The following is a 26,428-nucleotide window of genomic DNA, read 5'->3' as shown; positions in this document are numbered from 1 at the left end:
TTCGACTACGCCCGTTGCTAAAGCTTGGTTTCGTCGCGGAACAGCGCATCAAATTGCGGCCGCGATTTCTGATATTATTTTTCTGCGAAAACTTCGTTGACCTTTGGAGACATCATTAATATAAATAATTTTTATGGCCGTTAAATAAGAAATGTTTCTTTCACAAGAAATGTATAAAATTACAGTACTAAACAGACGATAGGTCGCCTAACTCGCCGTAGCGTGACGCTAGACGGCGAAAAATATATATTTAATTATAATAAAGTTACAATAAATTAAGTTAATATATAATTATATATACAGTACCTAATTTATATATAATTAATATATAATTATATGTACAGTACCTAATTTATATATAATTTATATAATACTGTCCAGACGATAGAAATCTCTCCGTAGCGTGGCGCTACGGACGGCGGGTAAGTAGTTCGGCTGCCCGATGACGTTTTACGTATTATAGGAGTTATTTTTACCGTTGTTTACGGATAATACCACAATTTTTATAGGAATCATAACTATAGGAAACGGTTTTATAGGGGGATCTACTGTAATTTTGTATTTCACATAGTAAAAAATTTAAAATATGATAATTTGATTATTTTAGAAAACTTGTTCAAATTTTTAGATTTTATTATTAAATGATAAAATTTTCTGTGTTCTTAATTTAAATAATTTTTCTATAATAAAATACAGAGATTTGTACGTTATTTATAACAGTATCATCTTAAAGACAAAATAATTAAAACAGCTTATTTATTAGATATTGAGATAAATCATGAAAATAATTACAATGTCATTACAAAGTTCTGTTAATATTAAATTATTTAATTACTACTAGAATTTTTAACTATTGTTGCAGATTCAAGTTGTTAGTTTTCAGTTCAGTTTTAAAGAATTCAGGTTTTAAAAATTTTTTAATATTTGACTTGCTCATAATATTTATAAGGTACTTGGAAAATACATTGTTTTATTATAAAAGAGAAGAGAAGTTTTCAATTTTTGCTATAAAGAAATTATATGTATTAATGTAAAATTAATTGAATCAATTCACTTAAGTGAAGAATTATCTACAGCATTTTTTAAATATAATTCTGTTTTAGTTGGTATGTAATCTACAAAAATCTGATTCTCTCCCTTTTTTCAGATAATTGTTTTGAACTTTTATCAAATTGGCAAATTTTAAAAAATGTTACTTTTTGATGATTTATATTGTTTTAAGTCACTTAAAAGAATAAACTGTTTACATGAGCAAATACTTATTCTTTAATATGAAAAACTTGTTGCCACATAACTTAGTTTGAATTATTAACTAGGGATGTCTTGTTTGTTTTAGATAAGTGACTTTAAAATTCTAATTAAAAAATTAGCTTTAAAAGTTATTCTAAAAAATATACCTTTTCTGTTAATTTTAATTCAGATTTTTTTAAATTTATGAAAATTGTTGAATTGTTTGTTTATAATACTTCTGTAGGAAGAATATTATCAACTACTAGCTGAAAAAATTTATAAGATTCAAAAAGAATTGGAAGAGAAACGGCAGAAACGAAAGGAACAGCAAATGCAGCAAGTTCAACCCATTAACAGTCCAGTTGGTCATCTTATGGGTAGTCCTGGCACTCCAAATATTAGTAAGTAGTTTATTTCATGGTTAGAAATGTATATACTATGTCAGATTATGGAAATATATACATAAATATATATGAATATAGCTGTAGTCTGACATATATATGCATAATATGCATACATAAATATATGTGAATATAGCTGTAGTCTGACATATTAGAAAGTTTAATGAGTAATAATTTTCGAATGATTGCATGTTATTTTAAGTTCATGAACATGTTTCATGATTTATCTGTACTAGAAATATATATTTTTAATATTAAATGATGACCCTGCAGAATTTAAGTAATTAATGAATAATAATGCATTTTAATTATATTTTATCAAATTAATTTATAAAAATTAATCTGAATAACAATTAAAATTATTTTACAGATCTTTCAACCATTAGTGGACAAGCACAATCTCACATTTCCAACATGTCTCTTCCTTCTGCTCAACAGCGCATACCTCCACCAAATGTTACAATACCTGGCAATATGGGTCCAAGAGGAGATATGTTTCCTTCACCAAGCCAACTACAGAATTCTCTTGGTCCCAATGTAGGAATGAATGTAAATCAGAATCATTTTACACATACTTCACTTCCACGTTTACCTCCTGTTAGTATGCAACAATCTCCTTTCAATAATATGACTGGAACTGTTACGATGGCCTCCTCTTCATTAGATATAGCATCTGTGACACCTACCTGCACTGGTAATTCAATGAATCAGTTTGGTTCTTCCATTAGTCAAAGTCATCCTCATTTTGGTGAAACCTTAAAGACTAGACAAATGACAGTAAGTATTTTAATGTTTATATTTAGAAATTTAAATTTGAAAAATGATTGATTATAGAAACATTCTCTTAAGATCTCTTTAATTTAAAAAAGAAAATGCGTGGTATCTGGTTGTTTATTCTTAAAAAGACAGTTTAATATCATTCTACTTCTAATATATTTTGATTTAAAAATTAATTTGTGGCATGAATGTCATTATGCTGATTATTGTTACTTGCTCCTAATATAGGAGGGAATAATGGTGGAAATCTAAACTTGAATTGAAATCTAAAAACACTTAAAATCTTAGAAAAGTTTTCTTTTTGTCATTTCCAAAAAAAAAAAACCATCAGAGTAAAATTAAATAAGCATGAGGTTGAAGTAATCCTCTGGCAATTTTCTAATATTCTAATTTTTAATGTTTAAAATAAAGTATTATTTTCATTTCTGAAAATGAAAATAAAGATTTTGTATTGAAAAAATATCTGCAGATGTGTTTGATTAGTTTATTTTGCTTATTTCTTTTTCTTTAGTTGTTTCACTTCCATTTAATACAGAAAATAAATTTCTGTATTATCTACGTTGATACAAATGCTCTTTTCTGTCTTTCTATAAGTAAAAACTGTGTATTTAAAAATGTCGTACTTACCATGAAATTAATAGTGCTAATGACATAGTCCTTCTTACTCAAATGCTTTTTATTTAGACCAGTGTTTTTCAACCTGTGGGTCACGACCCCAGGGGGTCGCAAAGCCTTACACGGGGTCGCGGGTAAAAGAAAAAGACAAGTGTTTGTAGGTCCTACACTACAATAAAAAAAAAAACTACAATTTTAGTGAGAAGGCTATACCTGTTTATTTTACAGTATAATTGGTTTTTCAATCGATATTCAGGTCTCATAAAGAAAATTAAATACGTAGTTTTTAAAATCACTGATATAGTTTTAATATGGGCCTGTGGGGTTGCCAGAAGTTTTTAACTTGCAAAGTGGTCGTGTATTCAAGAAGGTTGAAAAACACTGATTTAGACTAATTACTGTAGTCAATACAGCTACCTGTTTTGTTAGCAAACTTGGAGTTGACCTTTCTACTGTAACTGTGCATAGTCATACAGCTTTTATGCTCTTTAAAAATTCTTTTAAACCAGGGAGTTCTTGAAGAAATTTATGTTAAAAGAGAATAACTTATTTTCAATTTCTTGGTAGTAATAAGCTTATTGATTTAAAAATATCACTTATTTAAAAGTATTAAAGCTAAACGATTGTCAGATTAAATTAGGCGATATTACTGCTATTATTAATAATTAAATGCTAAGTAATTTTGCTGAGAGATAGGCATTGGGTGGCATCTCTTACTAATTTAATTATAATTATATTTTGGCTTTAATATAACTGTTTTGCTTAGAGTTGCTTATATATAAAAGTAGTTGGTTTGCTTGCATTTAGAAAACAGAAATAGAATTTTATCCTAATAGATTTACAGAATAAAATGCATCTGTTTTGTAAATTTAAAATATTTATTTAATATGGTAGAGCGTCGATCATCCTAAAGTCAATCATCCGAAACGTCAATTATCCGAAAGAATTCCAGTTGACAAATTTAAATTTTCGCCAATGCTGTGGCGCTGCAATCTTTGGCTATGTCTTGGGCTACTTAAATATTTTACATTTTTGATACTAAACTAACTTCTGAAGTATAATTTTTTNGTAACAATCTTTGTATTCAAAAGCGTTTAAATGTTTAAAAATTAGAACACAGCTATATTCGAAAACTAAAAGTTTTCAAAAGATAGAACTGTTTTTTTTTTTTGGTTGTATGCATTTTTCCCAACAAGGGCCTCTGAAAGACTGCCAAAAATGTTTGAATATTAAAGTTTATTTTTGTTTATTTACTGCTGGAATTAACATTTAGGTGTGAATTTGTGTGTTTAGTATGTAGTTCCAATTTATGTGTGCCAGTTTTTTTTTCACTTTTTTACTATCCTGAAAAGGCTATATTTGGCATTGGATAGTCCAAGTCCACAGATGCTCCTCTTTCCAACATGCTGTTATTTTTATTGGCCTAATTGTTTTTCCTCCTGGCATTTAAAAAAAATTTTTAATATTCCAGAAAGTTGGCTGATTTTTATGTGCCCACATGATTTGGTTCATATTTGCATAAGAAATTTTCCAGTATTAACTGATTCAACCTCTGTATTACTCAAGTCTGAAAATTGGTGATGATTATTTTTTCATATTGTTATTGCAATTTTTAAAATTGAAAATGTTTTGAAAATTAACTTCAAAAAGCATGATTTTAAATTAGTATTGATTATAAAATTATTCAATAACAGTTAAATAATGGTTTGTGGTTTTATTAGATACAATCAATGTTTGTGATAAGATAAAGACAACAAAAAGAATCATCTTATTAAAATTGAAGTTGTTGTCCATAGATATTTTAAGATAACTATTTGCAAATACTCAAAACATTTTATTTTTTTACTTTTTTTATATTGTCTGTATATATATTTATATGCTTTTAAATATTAAGAATTTAAAATAAATATATTTTTGGGGACTTTTTCAAGTGATGATCTGTCTATTGTTAGATGTATAAAAATTAGGAAGAATATAATAAATATGTTTATATAAAATTGAAATTAAGATGAGTTCATTAGTTTTTATAATAAAGCTTATTAGAACACAGAATGAAAAGAAATTTAAGTTATAGATCAAATTTCTTCTACAATAAACAGTTTTTTTGTATTGCTATTCATTTTCAAGAGCTATTTCTGATTTATATGTTTAGACTGATTATTTCTTGATTATAGATCTAGCAATAAGACATGAAAAATAACTGAATTTTTCAATATAATTGTAATAAGAATAAATCCTCTGATGTTTTGTCTCTCTTAAAATATATACTTGGTAGAGTCAAAAATAAACCAAATTTGTAATATAATTTTTATTATACTGACAGTACAAATATTTATAGAAGACTAACCAAAATGAACATCTGCATCTACATACATCTGTTAAAAATGGCAACCATTTATTAAAATAGTTGTGTAGCCTGTTCTGTGTTATCTTCTTGAGTGCAATCACCACAGCATTTTTTTCTCTTTCATGTACTGATTTGAATTTGTGACTTTTCAGAAGTATTTTGATGCATATCATTATTTTGATGGTAGTCTTCTTTAAATACTTGTAACATAATAATAATATTTATATTAAAAGTTTGGTTTATTTTTTATATTACCCTACCAGATATATTTTCTGAAGTAGAATCTTTTAGGTATGTATGTATGTACAGTACATATATCTGGAGGAAATGGCTACATGTCACTTTTTATGGCAGTATAAATTAACACTGATAGAAGTGTAAAAAATAAATATTGTTGTATACTAGATCTGTGCTACTCAAACTACAGATCAGCATTGGTCCCTAAACAGTTTATTACTGGGATGTGAGATTTTACTTAAAATTCATAATTTTATATATTACATTAATAAAACTGTCTTTTAGAAAATGTTGTTTTATTACTTTTTGTGATTATTTAAATGTTTAATGTCAGAGGTGGATCAGCAATCAAAATTGCCCTGAAAAATTACATAATGCCCAACAAACCCATTTTTTCAAAATGATTATAACCAAAGTTTTTTTGTTTTTATTGTCTAAAAATTAAAATTAAAAAATTGCATTTGAACTGTGCTTTCTTCATTTTATAATTATTTTTATTTCACAAAATATACTGATCCACAAGGGATTGGAATGAAGAAAACTGATCCAGGAATACTGAAAGTTTGAGAAGCACTGTACTAGATTATAAAATATGAGTTTAATTATAATTAAAAATGAGTATAAAACAATCTTAAATTAAACTTTATTTTTTAATTTCAATTATGTGTTACTACAAAATATATATATATATATAATCAATATCTTTGTGTAATTTATATATTTATAATATTGAAGTAATATTGAATGCAAATTATGATTTTCTATAAAATGTAAAATTAATTATATAATATGAAAATATTAGTTTTAAACATTTATTTCTTAACTGAAAAGTTAAAGCTGTTTCAGTTTATTTTGAAATGATTTTAACTTCAAAAACTATAGTAATTCATTAAAATATTACATCAATATTTTTGTTAGAGTTGACATAAGCTTGAATTTAATTTTTTTTTAAATAATAGAAATCAAAATGCTGATATATTGTTTGTTCATTTTCAAATTAAATTTTATTCATTAAATAACATTTAAGTTTATATAATATAATAGCAAAATAAGGAAATTTTAATGATTATTTTGAATTTAAATTAAATATTTCAAATTATTAATGGAGAGTATTATTGAACGTGATTATTAAAATTGGAATGCAATGAATTAGTTAAATTTTTATATCTTTTGTTTCATTGATCTAACATTTTCAATTCCTGTAAAAATTAATTTAAAAAATTATAAACTCCCTTTTGTAATATCTGTTATTGTGTTAAGAATTGTCCCCTTTATCGATATCCTCACTGCTTTCCTTAACAGAACAATCCCAGATGTATTAGACAGAAACTCTTTAGACAGAAATTCAGATCAAAAGTAAGGCTGTTATTTAATGTATTTAGAATTTAAATGATTTTTTTAAAAAGTGTATTTTTTATCCTTATTATTGCAAAAATATTTTTAAGATAGGTATTAAAATAATACATACTATAAATATAAAAATATAATGATGTGGTTATAATGTTTGTCTTTAGAGTTCAAGCAATATTTCCAATGCCTGATCAGTCTGCTTTGCAAGACAAGAGAATGATTAATCTAGTCTCTTATGCCAAAAAAGTTGAAGGAGATATGTATGATTCTGCAAAGAGCAGGGTGAGTTTTATGAATTGAAAAGAAACAGTTTTTCTTAAAATAAATAAATAAAACAATTTTTGTATCAAAATGGGAAGTTTTAAAATTTTAAATAATAATATAAATTGAAGTTATTTACTTTAGTTCATAAGAGATTAATTAGTATTTTAAAACTCTTTTCAATGTTTTGCTAATTTGTTGTTTGTTATGGAATGTGGTTGTTTCACTATACAGTAGATCCCCCTATAAGACGGTAGATACGTTCCGTTCTTTATGAATCAATTTTGTAGGAATCATAGTTTACGGACTACGGCTGTTTGAAAGGTTTTCTTTCATAAAATTAATCGATTCTAGACTAATTCGACTCAACATTTCCAAAATACGTATATTTTTTTGNTTGATTTAAAAATATCACTTATTTAAAAGTATTAAAGCTAAACGATTGTCAGATTAAATTAGGCGATATTACTGCTATTATTAATAATTAAATGCTAAGTAATTTTGCTGAGAGATAGGCATTGGGTGGCATCTCTTACTAATTTAATTATAATTATATTTTGGCTTTAATATAACTGTTTTGCTTAGAGTTGCTTATATATAAAAGTAGTTGGTTTGCTTGCATTTAGAAAACAGAAATAGAATTTTATCCTAATAGATTTACAGAATAAAATGCATCTGTTTTGTAAATTTAAAATATTTATTTAATATGGTAGAGCGTCGATCATCCTAAAGTCAATCATCCGAAACGTCAATTATCCGAAAGAATTCCAGTTGACAAATTTAAATTTTCGCCAATGCTGTGGCGCTGCAATCTTTGGCTATGTCTTGGGCTACTTAAATATTTTACATTTTTGATACTAAACTAACTTCTGAAGTATAATTTTTTATTGTTTTTATATTTTTCAATATATTTATTTTGTTTGTATAAAATAAAAAAATAATTTTTAACAATACAATAGGCTTCATTTGGCTTAACGTTGACGAAAATTCAACACGAAGCGACACGCAACGGAGAAAAATGTGAAGATGGGATAAATTAATATATTTTTTCGTACATAATCGGTTATCCAAAACATCGATCTTCCGAACAATCCCAGTCCCCAATTGATTCGGATAATTGACGCTCTACTGTAGTTAAAATTTTTTTATTTTATATATGATAAAATTCCATTTTATTACCAAAAAAAAAAAAATGTACATTCTGTAACCAATATCCGGCATGAAAAATCCAAACATAGGTTAGCAAATGCTTTTGATGATTGGATTTTTCACGTTGGATATTTGTTAGAGTGTAAATTTTTTTTGTCTTATATGACCCGGTGTGGGGGAACTTATGTTTTTTACTCCATTTTATTATATTTAATAAGATTTTAATAATTTTAAAATTAGTGATGTGTTAATTTTGTAAATTGGTTTTCTTTCCTATCTATCTGTTTCATATAGAACAATATTTTTGATAAACTACAAACATGTAGAATGTTTATCAAAGTAAATATTTATTTTTCTAAATTACAAAAGCAGCATTTTAATACTTTTTGACAATTTAAGACATTACCTTCTTAAAAATTTTAAATGAATTGAAGACACAAGTAAATGAAAGTGTTATATTGCAAAGTTTATTTACTTTAAATTATACATGTAAAGTCTGGAGTTCTAGAGAACATCACCCTTCATTTGCTATATTAATAGAAATCTATAAAACCATATAACAATACAATAAACAAAATACACACAAATGTGATACAAAGTACATTAAAAAAGTTTTAAGTGAACTGATGTAAATTTATATTATGTAATTATTTTGGTGTAAATATAAATTTATATTATGTAATTATTTTGGTGTAAATATATCCTTGAAGTAGTGTGTTGTAGAAAATATTAAAATATTGTTTAACTTCTGAAATCTTTGATGGGGGTATTAGACGGAGAGATACATTAAACCTTTATTAATGCAGAACAGTTAGATTTTGAATGCTTGTAACATAATATGTTCATCCAGTCATGTCTTCAATTACACAATTATTTTTTTTTTCAATAAAAAGAGATAAGAGAAATAAAGTATTTTTAATGTTTTTTATTAGCATCAGGTCACACATCAAATGGGACAACTGAATCAAGGGCCATTATCTGGTTCTCTTCCTGCTGCAGCTGCTGCTACAAATTCTCAGGTAGATTATTTTATTAAGAATGATTTACATCATTATTAGTTTGAGAGAATAATATTCCCACTTAATTTAAAAATATACTATGATGTTATTTCAAATAAAGATTAAATATTAATAATCACATCATCTTTTAGATAAAAATATATTTTTATTCTAGAAAATATTTGCATTCAGTAATAATTTATAGATTGCAAATTGTAGTTAAAAATCAACTAAGGATAGTAAAGAAATAAATTTTATTTTCTTGACTTCAGTTGTTTTAAAATAATTTTTTGGATATAATTAATATCAATTCTCTCTAAAATATTTTTAAATAGCATATTTTTGTTATTTTTACTTATTATTGTTATTTTAATAGATGCCTGTAATGATGCAAGGACAACAGCTAACAGCACAGCAGCAACAGCAACAACAGCAGCAGCAGCAGCAGCAACAACAACAACAACAACAACAGCAGCAGCAGCAGCAACAACAACAGCAACAGCAGCAACAACAGCAACAACAACAACAGCAGCAACAGCAACAACAAATTCAGCCACAACAGCACTTATTGTCAGATCAGACAATAAATAAGTCCATGCTGTCACCAGAAATACAGTCACAGTCTGTGCCTCATTCTCATCCTATACCACAATCATCAACACCACAACCCCAATCTCAGCAGTTGCCTATACAACAACCACCAAGAGCAGCATCAGTTCCAGGAGCTTGCCTTCAAAATACTTACACATTAAGATTAGAAAGTCAACAAGATAGTCAAAACTCACATAGTGGCATAGGAAAAAATATAGATAATAGTAATGATTCTTCTTCATTTCCAGCACCAGATTCTGTTAATGCAATATCTTCAGTAGGTAAAAGTCAAACCAACATATTGTCATCTGGTGTATCAGGTACAACAGAGACACTTCCTACTTACACGGCTGCAGTTAGTAACCAAAGTCAAAATAGTGGTAAAGGTAAAAATATTGATGGGACTGCTGAAATCAAGATGGAAGCAGATTCATTTGAAACCAAACCTGACATAAAAACAGAAATTAAAACTGAAATTAAAGTAGAAATTAAGCAAGAACCAATGGATGAAAGTTCTTCAGTATTTAATTCAAGTTCTGTTGGTGTTAAGGAAGAAACTGTATCTGTTAAAGAAGAACCTTCAACACCAATGTCTACAGCAAGTACAGGTGAGGCTCCGATAGAGGTGAAATCAGAAATTACAACAGAACAATCTCAACCTCCACCCAGACCAAGACCTAATAAAAAAGTTTTTAAACCTGATGAATTACGTCAAGCATTAATGCCAACTCTTGAAAAACTTTATAGACAAGATCCAGAATCACTGCCATTTAGACAACCTGTTGATCCTCATTTGCTTCAAATTCCTGTAAGTGCTTTAATTTAATTATTTATATTTTATTAGGTCATATATATGTGCTGTGATTTGTGAAAGTGGTCTAAGTCAAAAATAGGGAAACATTGAATTTATATCACGAACTATTCATAAAATTTTACATTTTCATAAAAAAAACTAAGTAAACAAGAGTAAATGTATTTTTTTTTTTTTTTTCATTTTAAAATCATAAAATTACTTTTTTTTTTATTTTACAAACTCAAAAGTCGAAATATCACCAAACAAAAACATAGGACTTAAACCACTTTTATAATCATTAATATATATCTTACAAGGAGAGCCTACGGCTTTGGGGTAACGGATTTTGATGATCTTTGGTGTAGAGGTAGTACACGATGTGAGTGTACTACCTGTAAAATACTAAAGTGCAATACTCAAATATAATCGAGAAAATCGAACTTAAAGTTTTGTTAGCACTTTATATATAAATTATACGTATTTCTATTCGAGCGTCCTGTGGCAGAGTGGTAACGAGTCTGATTCGTAAGCTTGAGTTCTNCGTCACACGTACACGTTTACACGTTTAAAACGTGCGCCTCAACCTCTCTTTTGTGTCACCATTTTAATGTATTCCCACAAAGTTGTGCATAAAGTTCAGTCCCTGTTTATAGTTTTTATTTCAATGTAAACAAATGAAATAATTTAATATAAATTTTTAAATTATTTCAATTATTTCTCAATAGTTATAATTTTATAGGCCTATATTTGAAAAATCTTAAAATCAAAATGATACTTTTGGCCAAGGGATATGGTGGTGTTTCGTAAGCTAGTAATGACAACTTCCATCAATAACAAGAAGAATACGTCAAAAAAATACAAGAATTGATGAAATAATTGTTGATACAGACAAACCTCAATTAAAATATTTTCAAAAACATGAACAAGGGAAAGCAGTAACTGGTATACAGAAATTGCTTGCTAATGCAAATCATCAGAATAGGAACAAGTAAAGGCTAAATTTGCACTAATGGGATGCTTGTTAAAGGGGATTATATTTAAAACTGACTTCCTTTTCTGTTGTAGATTTGAAACATGAAATTGTACTGAAACAAATATGTTACAGTACTCAAAATAATAAAAATTAGGAACATGTTTGTTGATTAGTTTTTCTGTTTAATATCTAAAATTAAATTAATCTGATTACAGTCCAAGTCAACAATCAAAACTGCCTTACAGTATTCTGATTCCATTAGTTAGGTCTACAGTTTTGTAAAGAAATTATTAATGATAGTCTGTTTCTTCCTACATTTTTCACATAGCTTCCCACATAATTACAAATTGAATCAAATGACTTGGCAAGGTTATAAACCATGTTCTCATTAGAAGAAATGGCATTGAGCATTGTAACTTCTGCCATGTCTTGCGAGTGTGAAAAGAGAGCCATCTTTACTTTTTCTTCTTATCCTTCATTGGAATCTTCTGTAAGTTCATTGTAGATCATTCTGGTCCATTCCTCCACAGAAGTAGCATCATTTCTTTCATTGTGTGTCATAACAAACTTATCCACATGGATATAACTAAAGAATCGTTTAATGGTGTTTTTGCTAAAGCAGAGTTCATTCCATTCTGAAATATTTCTTCAGTATCTTCAACACTACATTATGAAATGGTGTTGTTAACAGTAACATTAAATTCATTCTGTTTTACTAACTGGGATAAAAAATTTATTATTTAATAATATCTATAATTATTACTTTTTAATTTCTTTTTTATTCATTTCTTTTAATCTATGAATAAATTGGAGAGAGTTCTTTATTTTGTTTTTTTACATAAAATATACAAGGATATTTTTTATTATTTATATTTGCGATTTATTTGTTGTGTAGGCTCTCCTTGTTAATTTAACTGATGAATATATATCAAATTTAAGTGTTAGAGTTTTAGCACAGTAAACAGTATCTTTATATGAGGACTACATTTTTACAAAATGTTATGTAAAGTTAACAGCTTAGAATTAGCTATTTATTTTAATAGACTTATTTTTTTGGAAGTGTTAGTTAAGAAATATTAGCATTCTGATTTAAGCTCACCTACTTGCTTAAATATTTAGAACTTGTCATAACAAGCAAAGAGGTAAGCTTTTTGTTCTTATATAACTGCTCTTCTTTAAAAGAACAGTTATATAAGAACTAAAAGCTTAACCAGTCTTATGTTGTTCCCGAAAATATTCGTGTCGACCTCATTGACCTATGCGGCGATCCCAAATATTTTCGTGTTTACATCGGAACGTATAAAAATTGTGTCGCTATGCATCACAATTTTTATATTAAAACGAACTTTTCAAATATAATTTTTTTTTGTTTCTATATTATTCAATATATTTATTTTGTTTGTGAAACATAAGAAAATAATTTTTTACGATACAGTAAACACGATTATTATTTAAAAAAAAAAATAGGCTTAACATCAGCGAAAATTCAACATGGNTAATACTACAGTAGAATTGCATTATAATGATTCTTGTAATAACAAACTTCCATATTTTTCCCGACTCAACCTTCATAGAAAACCATAGCAAAATTTTACATTTGTACAAACGTATTTATAATTCATGATTTTCCAGTTTATTCTTTCTTTTCTGTCAGTAATAGAATTCCTACAATTTTTATTTTATTATAACAATTTGTTACTTCTTTTCTTCTTTGCTATTGTCTTTCAATTGGTAAACAACTGTACCCAAAGAAGAGGGATGAGTTCAAAAGTAAATAATGGATTGCTGATGTACTAACCTCAGTTATAGCCACAAGTTATCAGAGATATATGATAAAGAGGTCCATTTATGTCTATGTTAATTTTGTTATTTTCCTTACTCATCATTTAAGGCATGAGATCAAGATTCAAGGGGTATCTGGGAGAGAAACATCACATACAGGAAACCAATGCATAGGAAGAATATGGAGTGTGAATTAAATTGAGTACTTCACAACTGAACTACTTGATTTACCTGAAATAAGTAATAAAATAAAACAAGTAAAACGATGAAGCCATTTTTGGGACAAGACTATGTCTCGGAGAATGCGAGCAATACATGTGCAAATCTCGCAATTGCACCTGTTTGTAGAAACAGTCTCAGCATTCCGTATTTTCTTTTGACCCAGTTCTTGGTTTCCTGACCTGACTACCTACAAATCTGTGCGCATGATTTGGGCACCAAATACTCTGTGCCAAATTGCAACTCCTGACATGTACTCCTTTAAGGAGAATGCACACATGCGGTATGGCAAGGAAAAGTGACAGAATGATGTCACTTTTTCTTGCCGCAGAAGTTGATTTTGTGCCGCAAAAGTTAGTTGAATTCTATGTTTTGCGCCGACTGCCGCCAAGATGCGTTTCTATCAGCCAATAACAGTTCATCTGGTAGTCATGTGAGAAAATACAATCATGTGGTGTTTTAATGGCGGAAAGTTTGACGTGATTACCAAGATAACTAACATCAGAATAAAGAGGAAAGGACAATAAGTTTAACACACATTCTACACAAATTATCATATATAATTTAATTCAAAGAACAAAACCAAATCTTACTCGAAATAGTATTATTTATTGAGAGATCTTAATCGAGGAATATGCGTATTTTGTACACCAGTTCTTTCTCGATCCAAGAAAATATCTCTAAACCAAAAACTTTGTTTTAAACTTTGACAAAATCTTTTAGCTAAATAAGACAAGCTGTACAAAACAAAATTTGTGAACACATGGATAGTGGCAGTGTCGGTATTGTTCGTCATCTTGAATACTGAATGCATGTGCCAAAATGTAAGTGGATTGCTGCTCATATGGTTGTACTGCCCTGTTGCGAAGATGCTTTTGCGACACCGCTGTTTCTTGCTGCACCGCATGTGTGCATCCTCCTTCATAACTTTAAGATGTGCATTCGTTGACAGCAGCATGATTTTAGAGATGGGGCCTGGTCTCATCAAAAAGATATAAGTAACATATAACATCTTTGTATATAAACAAACATCAGCTAACCCAATAAACATTAAACCAACCAAAGCCGAATTAATGGGCTAGAAGCAGCTATAATAATTATTATATATATAATTTCAATAAACATTTTTGGGGGGTCTCCTGAAATTAATTATATCAACATTCTACTGTATGTTGATGCTGACAAAGTATACTCTCGTCACCGTAAAATATAGATTGTATTTTTTTAAATGTGATATAGATGCTGTACATTTTATATATATATTTAGATTGTATTTATAAATTTTATTCTTAAGATCAAGAATTCAGAATAAGTTAAGAAATTTCATTTCTATTATATACTAGCATTGCTGAATTTATGATTGGCTATATCTGCAAAGTTAAATTTGTTTTTCTTGTTGTTGTTATTATTTTATATTTAATGTTTAAAATTATGTATTTTTTATAGGATTATTTTGACATTGTCAAAAAGCCTATGGACTTATCTACTATTAAAAGAAAATTAGATACAGGGCAATATCAAGATCCTTGGCAGTATGTAGATGATGTTTGGCTAATGTTTGATAATGCTTGGCTGTATAACCGAAAAACATCTCGTGTGTATAGGTACTGTACAAAGGTGAGTATTTATTAATCATTATTGCAATATATGTGAAAAGCAGATTATATATAATTAGTACTTATCATATATTATAATGAAAACTATTCCACTGTTTTGTTCTCTCTAATTTTTATGGTTAAAAGTTATAAATTTAAAAATTCAAATTATAAATAATGACTTTTACATTACTTAATATTATTTATATTTGGTATCTTTTTATTGATTCCTGATAAATTTTTCAAATGGTAATGCATAATTGAAAATTGTGAAATTAAATACAAATTTGTGTATCTTGCATTAATATTGATACTATTTTTAAAAGAATTTTGATTGATGTTTGTGTTTCAAAAAGTTAATTTTCTCTAATGTTGTTGTGATTTTAAATCTAAATAGTTACTGATTTACTGTTAAACAATATTTACTATTAAATACACTTTTAATACAAAATAATAACCTCTTAATATATATGTTAGTTAAAAGAATAAGCAGATAAATCTTGTGACTAATTTTGTATTTCTAAATTATTTTTTGTAAAAATCAATTATAATCAATTTTTGCACTGATCACTTATTAATTAATTGTACTAAAGCATTTTTTATGTGGATTGCCTGATTGATTACAATATTTGGAATTGTTTTGGAAATTCATTTATAAATTTTCTGTGAAAAAGACAAAGAATAGTCTTATCTTGCTTAGATAGTTTATAGGTTTTATTATTTAATTAATAAAAAACTATAGCAGGATGGAGAGTTCAATGAGTTCAGCATTATTAGTGTGAACTCTCCATCCTGCTATACAATATTTGGCGTGAGTATCAATTTATAGTATATTAATATAAAACTATTTATTAATATGCAGTTTTAGTAATAAAGAATCAGCATATTTATTATCTACTGTTATTGCTCAAAATTAAGTTTACTTGTTAATCAAGTGACTGTACTTCAGATGTTATGGTATAGATAAAATTTCAGCAACATTAATTTAACTAAAGAAAATAGTTTATGCCATAATCAGTCATATAAATTATATCTTAATAACAAGATTGTGTATTTTTACTTTGTCTTACATTAAAGTTGATGAACTAAAATCTTTATTTCATTTCTCTGGTAGGCTTATTTGAGTAGTTTGTTACTAGTTAATGTGCTAAAATAGGAATTCTTTATATTGATATAGAATATAAAATTTAAAAAGCAGTTGCTTGAAAGATTATAGGAATCAACAGATAACAGTTTTTAGAGATATTTCATCTTAGTTTTGGATTTCCAACTCTATATATTTATGTAATTATTTTATAATTAATGAAAACTAAATTTATGTATTTTGAATGGTTGCAGTTATCTGAAGTATTTGAACAAGAAATTGATCCAGTCATGCAATCCTTGGGCTATTGTTGTGGCAGAAAATATGTTTTTCAACCACAAGTTCTGTGCTGTTTTGGCAAACAACTGTGCACCATTCCAAGAGATGCAAAATATTGGAGTTATCAGAATAGGTTAGTTTAAATAGTTTAATGTTAAAAATATTTTGCTCATTATTATAAAATTGTAAGAAGTTTAGATTAGATTTTTAAATTGTTCTAAATGTGTTTTAAATTTTCTAAAAAAATTAAATTAAAAGTATATAACATAGTTTTAATGCTATTGAACTTATTATGAAGTGAAATATTAATAAATTAGTATTCATACTTTCATAATTAATACTATTATCTTAGATATACCTACTGCCAGAAATGTTTTCAAGAAATTCCAGGTGATGTTGTGACACTTGGAGATGATCCAACTCAATCACAAACGTAAGTAATGTTTTCAAAATAAATAAATAAAAAATTCTGTTATTCACAATATATTGAATATAAGAAGTATAGGTTATATTTAGAAATTTGTATTATGATGTTTGTTTAATAAACTATTTATTAATGTTAATATATGTTTGTATATTTTAGGATTTTCTTTATTTTTTTTTTAATGTAAAAATTCATAATAATAGTGAAAGTTTGTTTTTAAAACAGAAAAACATCTAAAAAATTCAGAAAGTAACAGTTTGTTTTTATGCCAGTGGAAAGGTACAAAATTTATGTTGAAGTGATGATGATGATTTTAATATTGTGTAATTTGAAATTTGTTTTCTTATATGTCTATATACCTAGCTGTATCTTATGCACATATAACTATTTCCTCACATTAATTAATAGTCTTACTGATTGATTTGGATACTTAGGCAAAGAAAAAAAGAACTGCATTTGGCAATTAGATGATCATAATAACTGAAATGTGTGTGTATTGCTCTTACGGTTTCTCCTCAATAGTTTTTCATTGATAGTCTTGCCTAGATAGATCCTTTTCCAATTACTTGGCTATACCATTGTGGACTTGTTAGTACTTACTAGTACCCATTGGATGAAGAGAATGAAAAAGAATTAAGTCATTTAGCAGCATATCAACAAAGAAATAGAGAAATTTATTTTTTTATGATGAGTTTTTGATTAGCATTAGTTTATCACAGAAAGTGTTAATAAAATTATTGGATTTTAATATACAAATATTTGTTAATATAAGTTGTGAAGATGAAAATTATTGCTTAATTGTAATTTTGCTATTTTTAGAATATTAAAGAAAGAGCAATTTGTGGAAATGAAGAATGATCATTTAGAATTGGAACCGTGAGTACACTTGTTTTATTCAATAATGAATATTATAAATAATTGCATTTAATATTTATGACTTTGTGATGATAAAGTCCAAAAGATAAATGTATGCCATGGAAATAAGAACATTTGTAATTTTTTTACCTTATTTATATACATTGTGATATTTTATTTATGTTGATATTTAAGTATAATTTTATTGCTCTTAAAATAATGAATATTATAATAGATACTGCATTAATTAATTACTACATTTCACTATACCTTTAAAATGCAGTCTACTTTTGTCAGTTCTCTAACGTTTTCGGTCTAATTTATAGACCTTCTTCAGGATTGCTACATTTCACTATACCTTTAAAATGCAGTCTACTTTTGTCAGTTCTCTAACGTTTTCGGTCTAATTTATAGACCTTCTTCAGGATTGATGTAAAATATTTTAAAAATTTGAACTTTCTCAACGGTAATTCGAACTATATTGTGAATGAAAGTTTTGTACATAATGTTCTGTGTATAATATGTCTGTTTATTAAATAGGTAATGGCATTTTACTGTTTTGTTTTATTACATATGTATGACAATTAGCAAAACCATAGCTTATCCTCCGATACATCTAAATAGCCATAGAAATTTAATCCAGATAAAAACACACTATTTTTTAAAATAATTTATTAACTCTAACACTACATAAAGTGTTATATACAATTTCAGTATAGTGAGAAATAGTATTTGGGATAAAATAGTTCTGTATTTGACAGGAGAAATTAATTTCTTATGACACACATTGGCTCTATGTATTTTGGTAATTTATATAATATTTTGCACTATCAAAAGTAGAATATGAATGATTTATTAATTAATAGCCTACTGTCCTTTTTTTATATAGGTTTAAAACATCACTATCATGTCTTTCTTTTAGACTCAATGCCATCACTAATCACTATCAATATCTAACAGTACTGTCCGAACTCTCGCCATCCTACGACTCATCATCCTCTAATTACCTCTGTTATTATGTGTCTGTAAATATGTTGAATATGTTGTCTAAATAGTTGAAATGTCCACTTTTTCCTCTAACAGCCTACATTTGAAATTGACTTTTAATCCCCCTCTTTAATAAACACAATATAAATTGTGAATAACATATATTATAGCTCCTTTCTCACTGAAAACTACAATAATTCACCTAATATTATGGGCTTAACCTTGATAAATTCCAAAACCACCCAAATCCCCTATTTTTGTAACGCTTTAAATCTATTCTATCCTAACACATGGTTTAACATTTCTATACATTTCCATAATTAATTGTATATAATTTTCATCGACCTCTTTTATTCCTGGTTTAGGGTTCTAGGGAATCCCGAGGCCTCCCGTATTAATAATGTATATACAGGCTTAACTATACATTTTTTGATTACATTTTCTTACCCTTAACGAAAACGCCCAAAAATATTTAAAAATGAACACAAATTATAAGCAAAAAGACAGTCTAATCAACGACGTTTACGAATAAAATGCCCCGAAAACACCGCCGTGTCCATCGGAGAGAAAAGCTGTAGTTGTTTCCAAGAAGAAACAAGTTGATCTCTCAGTAGAACACGTGTTTTACAGTATCGAATGCACGTGTTATGTTGTTTACATTTGAATTTTGATTTTTTTAAGGTACTAGTCCACTTTTTCTAAGTATGTCGAAAGCAATGATCGACTGTCCAGTACTTATGACGACAGTGACAGAGGTACGATAACGTATACATTTTTTTATACATGAAATAAAGGTTAAATTTCAGATACGTATACTGTCATGGCGACACTTCCTGTTGCGACTAGTCTCGCTCCCCACGCCTTGGCTGTTTGGTGCCGAGAGTTGTCACGTGACGCCCCTACCGGACTGGATCGTCGCGTGATATACACTAACTTAACTTATACTATAATAACGACGACGACTACTACTAACTTTACTATAAAATTCTACGCGCGAAATACCAACGCGATAACAATAACCCGTACGGATAAATAAATATATTAAATCTAAACGATTTATATATATGTTAAACACGTTTTACTCACCGTCGGCGTCAGTCGTTCGTCGACTTTAACACGCGTTTTGGACCGATTGTTACGTTCGAAAACTTCGGCATTATCCTTTTTCGTCGATAATTCTTTCTTTTTTTCATCGTCGCGACGCTCTTCCTCCTCTTTTTTTTCTCTCTTCGGGCCACTTGTGCGCTTCGGTATCGCTTCCGGGGCTGCTGGAACGGTTTCTGGCTCCTCCCATTCGTACACGAGGCCTGCTCCTGGATAAAAAATTTTTTTGCTTAAATATCGACAAAAAAAAAAAATTTTTGAAACGTTCGCCCGGCTTCAAACTTTCCCGTTTAAGAAACTTTCTGTACATAAACGAGTATAAATAGGAATCGCAGCCCTGCAACTTACTGCAATAGCCGAACACAAAGATTCGACGAACTATCTATGCAAATGAGGTGCCACACTAAAGCGAATATCGTTCCCCGCCATACCTTAGCAAATTTACCACCTTCGAGTGCCGAAATATTAACGTTACACTTACGACGTCGGAAATAAACGGAATTAGCGTCTTTTCTATAACTTATTATATATTTTACGAGGATACCGCCGCATCCACCGGTTGCAAACCCATCTCAATCGCGAATTTTATATCGGAAGGTATCATAACATCAATACCTAACTCCGAATAATCCAACTCCAAGCAACGGAAAAAAAATTCCTCGAGGTCAAATTCTTGAAATCTATTGCGAATTCGAATTCGCCACCGCATCGGCAAAAGAAACGCGTGCGCGCACGCGCGCACATCAACAGCAGATATTACCAGCGCCACCTGGTTTAAACTACGCGGAACAACTATCACGCGACGATACAGTCCGGTAGGGACGTCACGTGACAACGCTCGGCACCAAACAGCCAAGGCGTCGGGAGCGAGGCTAGTCGCAACGGCAACAGGAAGTGCCGCCATGACAGTATACGTATCTAAAATTTAACCGAAATAAATAAACAACAGTAGGCCAATCGGTTTCGTTCCCTGAACACTGGGAGTTCGGTCGTTGGTTAGAGCTAGGGTTTTTCATTTTCCGAGTTAAAAAAACAACCGGGATCCCGTTTGAGAAACCCTAGTTAGCGCCTCGTCCGGACGGGCTGGCCACGTGAAGTTTATCGGGTTTTCTCCAGGTCTGTAACGCCTAAATAGGGGCCAGTTACCCTTAAAAATACCTCCCGGAAGGCATTATTCCCCGCGTAACGATAGTAAAATACAGTTAAATATACAATTATTGATATCATAACATTCATTTTATACCGGTACAATAAACAAATCAAGAGCCTAAATGATTGCACACATCTATTGGCAAACTTATTTAATTACCTCTCTACTTTTACGGATGAAAACAATAGGCATTCAGAGACCAGATAATCTATTGACTCTATTCTTTATCATTTTATATTTATAACGTTTCAAATTGCTGTCATAATGTATTTTGTGAGCGTGACGTCTACAAACAAGATGGCAGCTGGTGCTGTTAATTAACAACACTACATCGGCATTGAAAGAAAACAAACTTTACTCACTTTTGAAATATTTCTAATTTATTTTCTTCCGCGTAGTCTTGGACGAACAGGGTTCGGCTGATTCTTTCGTATCTTGAGCTTTTTCCTTCGTAGGAAACTTTTTCGTCTTCCTAACACACTTGTCGACAAGCTTCCTCTTACGATTTTCGGATTTCTTGGGGGTTATTTTAGAGACAGAAGGTTAGGTTTATGGCTCTTTCCAAACTGGAACACGACCCGCTTCTGGATACACTTTACTCGTATGCTGGGCGAACAACTCGAAACGTTCACCCGGTGCCTTTCAACAACCGCCCTTTTTAGTTCTTCCCTTTGCTCACAACGGCCTCGTCGATTCCGACCACCTTTCCAGATCCCCCAATTTTCATTCGGGTTAAATTAAACAAGGAAACCACCATTCGTATCGTATGAAATTCGCCCAGTCCACAGCTGTTCGACAACTCACCTCCACCGCCGAACACGTCGCACTCAACGTGCTGTGCATTCATTCTATGCAAATTAGATACCAGACAAAGGAAAAAAATAGTACCTCAAGAAATTTTCCCAAATTTATCTTTAAACGTAGATACAGTACCTACGAATGCCGAACTGTTCACCTTTGATTTACGACATCGAAAAGCAATGTGTTTCTCTATCATCGTCGTTTAACAATTACGTACATTATTGAAAGTGTTGCAGTATCAAAATCAATTTTGAAAGAGTATTTGGGCTTGCAGCACTTCGCTTCACGAGTTCATTTTTTTTTTCAAAAACAACGCGTTCGAGTGGCCGATGAGAAGATTCCTCCAGGCGATTCGTTTTTTAAATGCGTACGGATGGTGAAACGTGGATCTACTCTTTTGACACCGAAACAACTGAACAATCGAGTGAATGGCGCTCGAAAGGTGAAAACAGACCGAAAAGACCACGACAGTCATTAAAAAATGGAACTCGTGCCGACTGTTTTCTTGGATCGTCGCGGCGTTTTGCATCAGGAATACCTTCCGACTTGCCAAACTGTCGACAAAGAATATTATTTCAGCGTTTTGCATCGATCGCGCGAAGCAATTCGTAGAAAAACCACCCGATTCGTGGCGAGAAAACTAGGTGGATTTTGCACCACGATAATGCACCCGCTCTCATTGATGTCGTTGTTAGTGAACGACGAATATTGTCGCGCAAAGCTTCGTATTCGCCCGACATTTTCCCGTTTCCTGAAGTAAAATTTTACGCTTGGTGGTCACCATTTTGAATCGATCGATGCCATAAAACAAAATTGCTGCGAGTCCTGAGGGGTTTCGCGTAAACGTCCTTTAATTAATGCATGTTTTGAGGATCGGAGAAAACGTTGGCATAAGTGCAATGCAATGGGAGGGGATCGATTTGCTTTAATTTTTTGGCTACGGCAATGCGACACGTGAGAGATCTGCCAAGGGGAGAGGACTTTTACGGGAAACCAGTCCTTATTTAGGTTTTATGAACGTGAAGAAAACTTCACGTGGTTAGCCCATTGTGCAGGCGTAAGGTGTTTTATCCGTTCGGCCACTGGTGGATTACTTTGAAGGGGGCGAAATAATGATGAATAAATTCAAATCTCGCGTATTATTGAACCATTTCCGATACTTTTTTAATTACAGTGGTATAGAATTTAAATCGTAACCTTCAAAATCTTTTACTTTCACAGAAATCTGACTGGCAGACACACAAACAGACGAGCAAGTAAGTTAAAAAAAATCGATTAACGTAATAATTAATGAATATTAAACAAATATAAATAAAACTTACAAAATTCAATTATAAAAATTCTCAAATTAAAAAAAGAAATATAAATAAATAGTAATATTATTTAACCACACGAGGGCGCTTTTGAAAGTTTAATAATGGATTCAGGAGTTAAAAATATAAAAGTTTTTATAACAAAATCCGATAACAGATGGCGTTACGCGCAATTTTATTTTTGCTTAATTAAATATGATTAAAAATTGCATTCCGGCATTGTGACGTCACATTTAATAATTGCTAATTTTAAAATCGAATATCCACCAATCGATATTTTATAAAGGTTTACAGAAATTAAATTAATGCTTGGGGCCTCGTGCTTTTAAATTAATTTGGATGAAGCGAAGGCCTTCGAGAAATTATAGCTTAAGGGCCCTGTTCGTGTCTAAACCCTCCCCTCTTATTTTAAATGGATATACAGTATATCTTGAAATTGAAAAACTTATATCCAAATGTTTTCATTTAGTTAAGGGAATTGATATTAACTTTTATTTAATTATTTTAATTTTATTGTTTGAGGGGGTGTAAGTAAAATAATGATAGAAAAGTGATGGTTTCAGCATACTGTTTTGGAGGGGGGGTCCGGGTTCGAATCTGGACCGGTCAAAGAACTGCTGGAGTTTTTTGGAAGTGGTCGATCTCGGATATGTCGTAGGGTTGCCACACTTTGAAACTCTCATATAGTTAATTTATTAACTCTTTCCGCCCTGTGTTCACTAAGGAGGCCTCTTTTAGCAAGCCCATTACGGCCAGGACCCGACAAATCCGGACAGACCAACCTCCGAAAATTTCCTGGGATTTTATTTGATCGGCATTGGTTGATAGATAATTTAGTGTTGAACAAACGAATTATTAGGGCCTCTCGAAGATTAAAAAACGTTGGCCACTTTTTGAGGCCTCCAATATATTGAGAGAAGATTGATTTATTTTGTTAGTTTTGGTAAAGCAACATTTGGGCGATATGTTTTTCGGGAGGTCTTTTAAGGGTAACTGGACCCCCTATTCAGGAGTTAAATAGGTGGAGAAAATCCGAAAAACTCCACGTGTCCAGCTCGTCCTGACGAGGCGCAAATCCACGACCGAATACTACCAGTGTTTAGAGAACAAAACCGCTTGGTACGTGAGCGATTTACCGAGTGGGATGCCTCCCGGGAGGACTTTCTATAGGAAACACCCCCTAATTAAGTGCCACAAAAGTGAAGATATCCTGTAGCACCTGAACAGAGGCCAGTTTCCTGTGGAGGGTCCTCCTCCACTCCTGTCGCGTTTTCGCTTACAAACAAACAGAACCACCAGCCAAGCCAACGGGCATGCAGATGGTGAGGCTTCTGGATCGAACATTTCTGACCCGCACTCGAACCCGGATCCTCCAGCCACACAGATATCTTTACTACCTTAATTTAAATAATAAAATCATTAAATTATCCTTAATAAATAAATTAAAATTCGCCAGTAATTTACATAATTAATAACTTACAAAAGATTACTATTGTTTTTTTTAAATTTTATTTTCTAATCATAAAAAATAACACACAAAACGCATATAAAACAAGAATTTTATTTCTTTTTTTTTTCTCTCCCTTTTTACTGATAACAAATGAACAGCAATGTGCACATTTCTGCATATCAACGATATATATATATATATATTATAAGATAAATATTATTATAAATAATTATCCATAATGGAAATTAAAAAAAGAACATGGAAATGTCTCTTTAAATATACTAATATTACTCGCTACGTACTTGTAATTTACCAATTATTCTACTATAAATAACTATGAATATAATCACCATGCATGCACTATCACAACAAATAATGTTTCACTAATTCAAATATACTACTATATTGCTTGCCTTGTGTCTTATATGACACAGTATTTTACAGGTACAACTTATTTATTATACAGTGTATATATATATATATATAAGAATATTTAAGATCTGTATAATTAACCTCAGAAGAATTCGAACAATTTTCTTACTGTCGTAATTATGTGTTTATATATTAGTTTTTCGTATTAATAACATTCAACTTTTTAATGGTTCTATATATGTATATACACACGCAGAGCCATTTATAATTCTAATATATCTACATATATATATATATATATTATTTAAATCACTAATAATTCTATATATATGTACAGGTATATGATATGACGTAAGGCAACGTCATACTTTTGAAAAATAGGTGGTCACATGTTTTTTTGGTTGTGGCATTCTGTAAAGTTAGGGCACTTTTAAAATGATGTTCGTTCTTTTCGTTCATTGGCTGGAAGCGAGAAACGATAGCCAATGGCGGGTACGAGTACAGATGTACTCTCTTGTTTTAGTATTAGGTTCACGTGCTGTTATAGAAATTCCTATATCCTGTTTTTCACAGATCCTGTACTTTCGAGTGTCGTGTGAAACGGGCTTTACGTTACATAAAAAGAGGGGTTCCATACTTGCTGGGACATTTTAAATAATCTAATTTAATCTGAGTTATTAGTATTTATTTTTCGACTTCCAACCAATCAACAGTAAGAACGTATGATTTTAGTGGATTCTAATTATTATCAAAATGCCACGACTAAAAATAAAATTCGCGTGAAGAAGCTGAATACGAGTTGACTCCCCCCTATAACACTGTTGATAATTCCGTTTTATATGAATTCCATATTGTACGAGTCACTTAGATTTTACAAATACTTGAGCCGTTCGCAGCCAGGCACACGTATTTGTAAAATCTAAGCGACTCGTACAACATGGAATTCATATAAAACGGAATTAACAACAGTGTTATAGGGTGGGAGTCAAACTGTACTTTTAATTTACTGTCTGAGAAATGTCTTCCGGTATATTACACTTTTAGTATTTACATACATATATGTAGAATTATTAATAAATTAAACGATTTAAGTAATATATTGATTAAGATTTCATGCTTAATAAAAATTGAAGAAAAAGCAGAAAATATAAAAGTGCCAATCAATTTTTGAGGTAGAATACTGAATAAGTGAGGAATGCTGTCCATTTATGTAATTATTCATTTAAAAGTTTCGTTTCCTACAGCTTAAATAATTATTTTAAAAAGAGACCATTAATAATTTGATAATAAT

The 26,428-nt window shown here is 29.9% G+C and overlaps 1 protein-coding gene across 1 annotated transcript in view; it reads left to right on the top strand.

Annotated features, from left to right (window-relative positions):
- Positions 1-18,093, top strand: part of LOC111632129 (CREB-binding protein-like) — a 68,959-nt gene extending 50,866 nt beyond the window's left edge. Inside the window, exons 7-14 of the mRNA XM_023376498.1 lie at positions 1,475-1,631; positions 2,002-2,408; positions 9,300-9,386; positions 9,742-10,764; positions 15,170-15,340; positions 16,657-16,814; positions 17,034-17,114; positions 17,925-18,093. Coding sequence (XP_023232266.1) covers positions 1,475-1,631; positions 2,002-2,408; positions 9,300-9,386; positions 9,742-10,764; positions 15,170-15,340; positions 16,657-16,814; positions 17,034-17,114; positions 17,925-17,985 — 2,145 coding nt within the window. The 3' untranslated portion in view covers positions 17,986-18,093. The remainder of the gene's footprint in view (positions 1-1,474; positions 1,632-2,001; positions 2,409-9,299; positions 9,387-9,741; positions 10,765-15,169; positions 15,341-16,656; positions 16,815-17,033; positions 17,115-17,924) is intronic.
- Positions 18,094-26,428: the final 8,335 nt, after the last annotated feature.

This window comes from Centruroides sculpturatus, unplaced genomic scaffold (assembly GCF_000671375.1).
Source record: "Centruroides sculpturatus isolate CEXI.00-Female unplaced genomic scaffold, Cexi_2.0 scaffold711, whole genome shotgun sequence".
In the NCBI taxonomy this organism is placed as follows: Eukaryota; Metazoa; Arthropoda; class Arachnida; order Scorpiones; family Buthidae; genus Centruroides; species Centruroides sculpturatus.
This window is presented reverse-complemented; position numbering and strand designations above follow the sequence as displayed.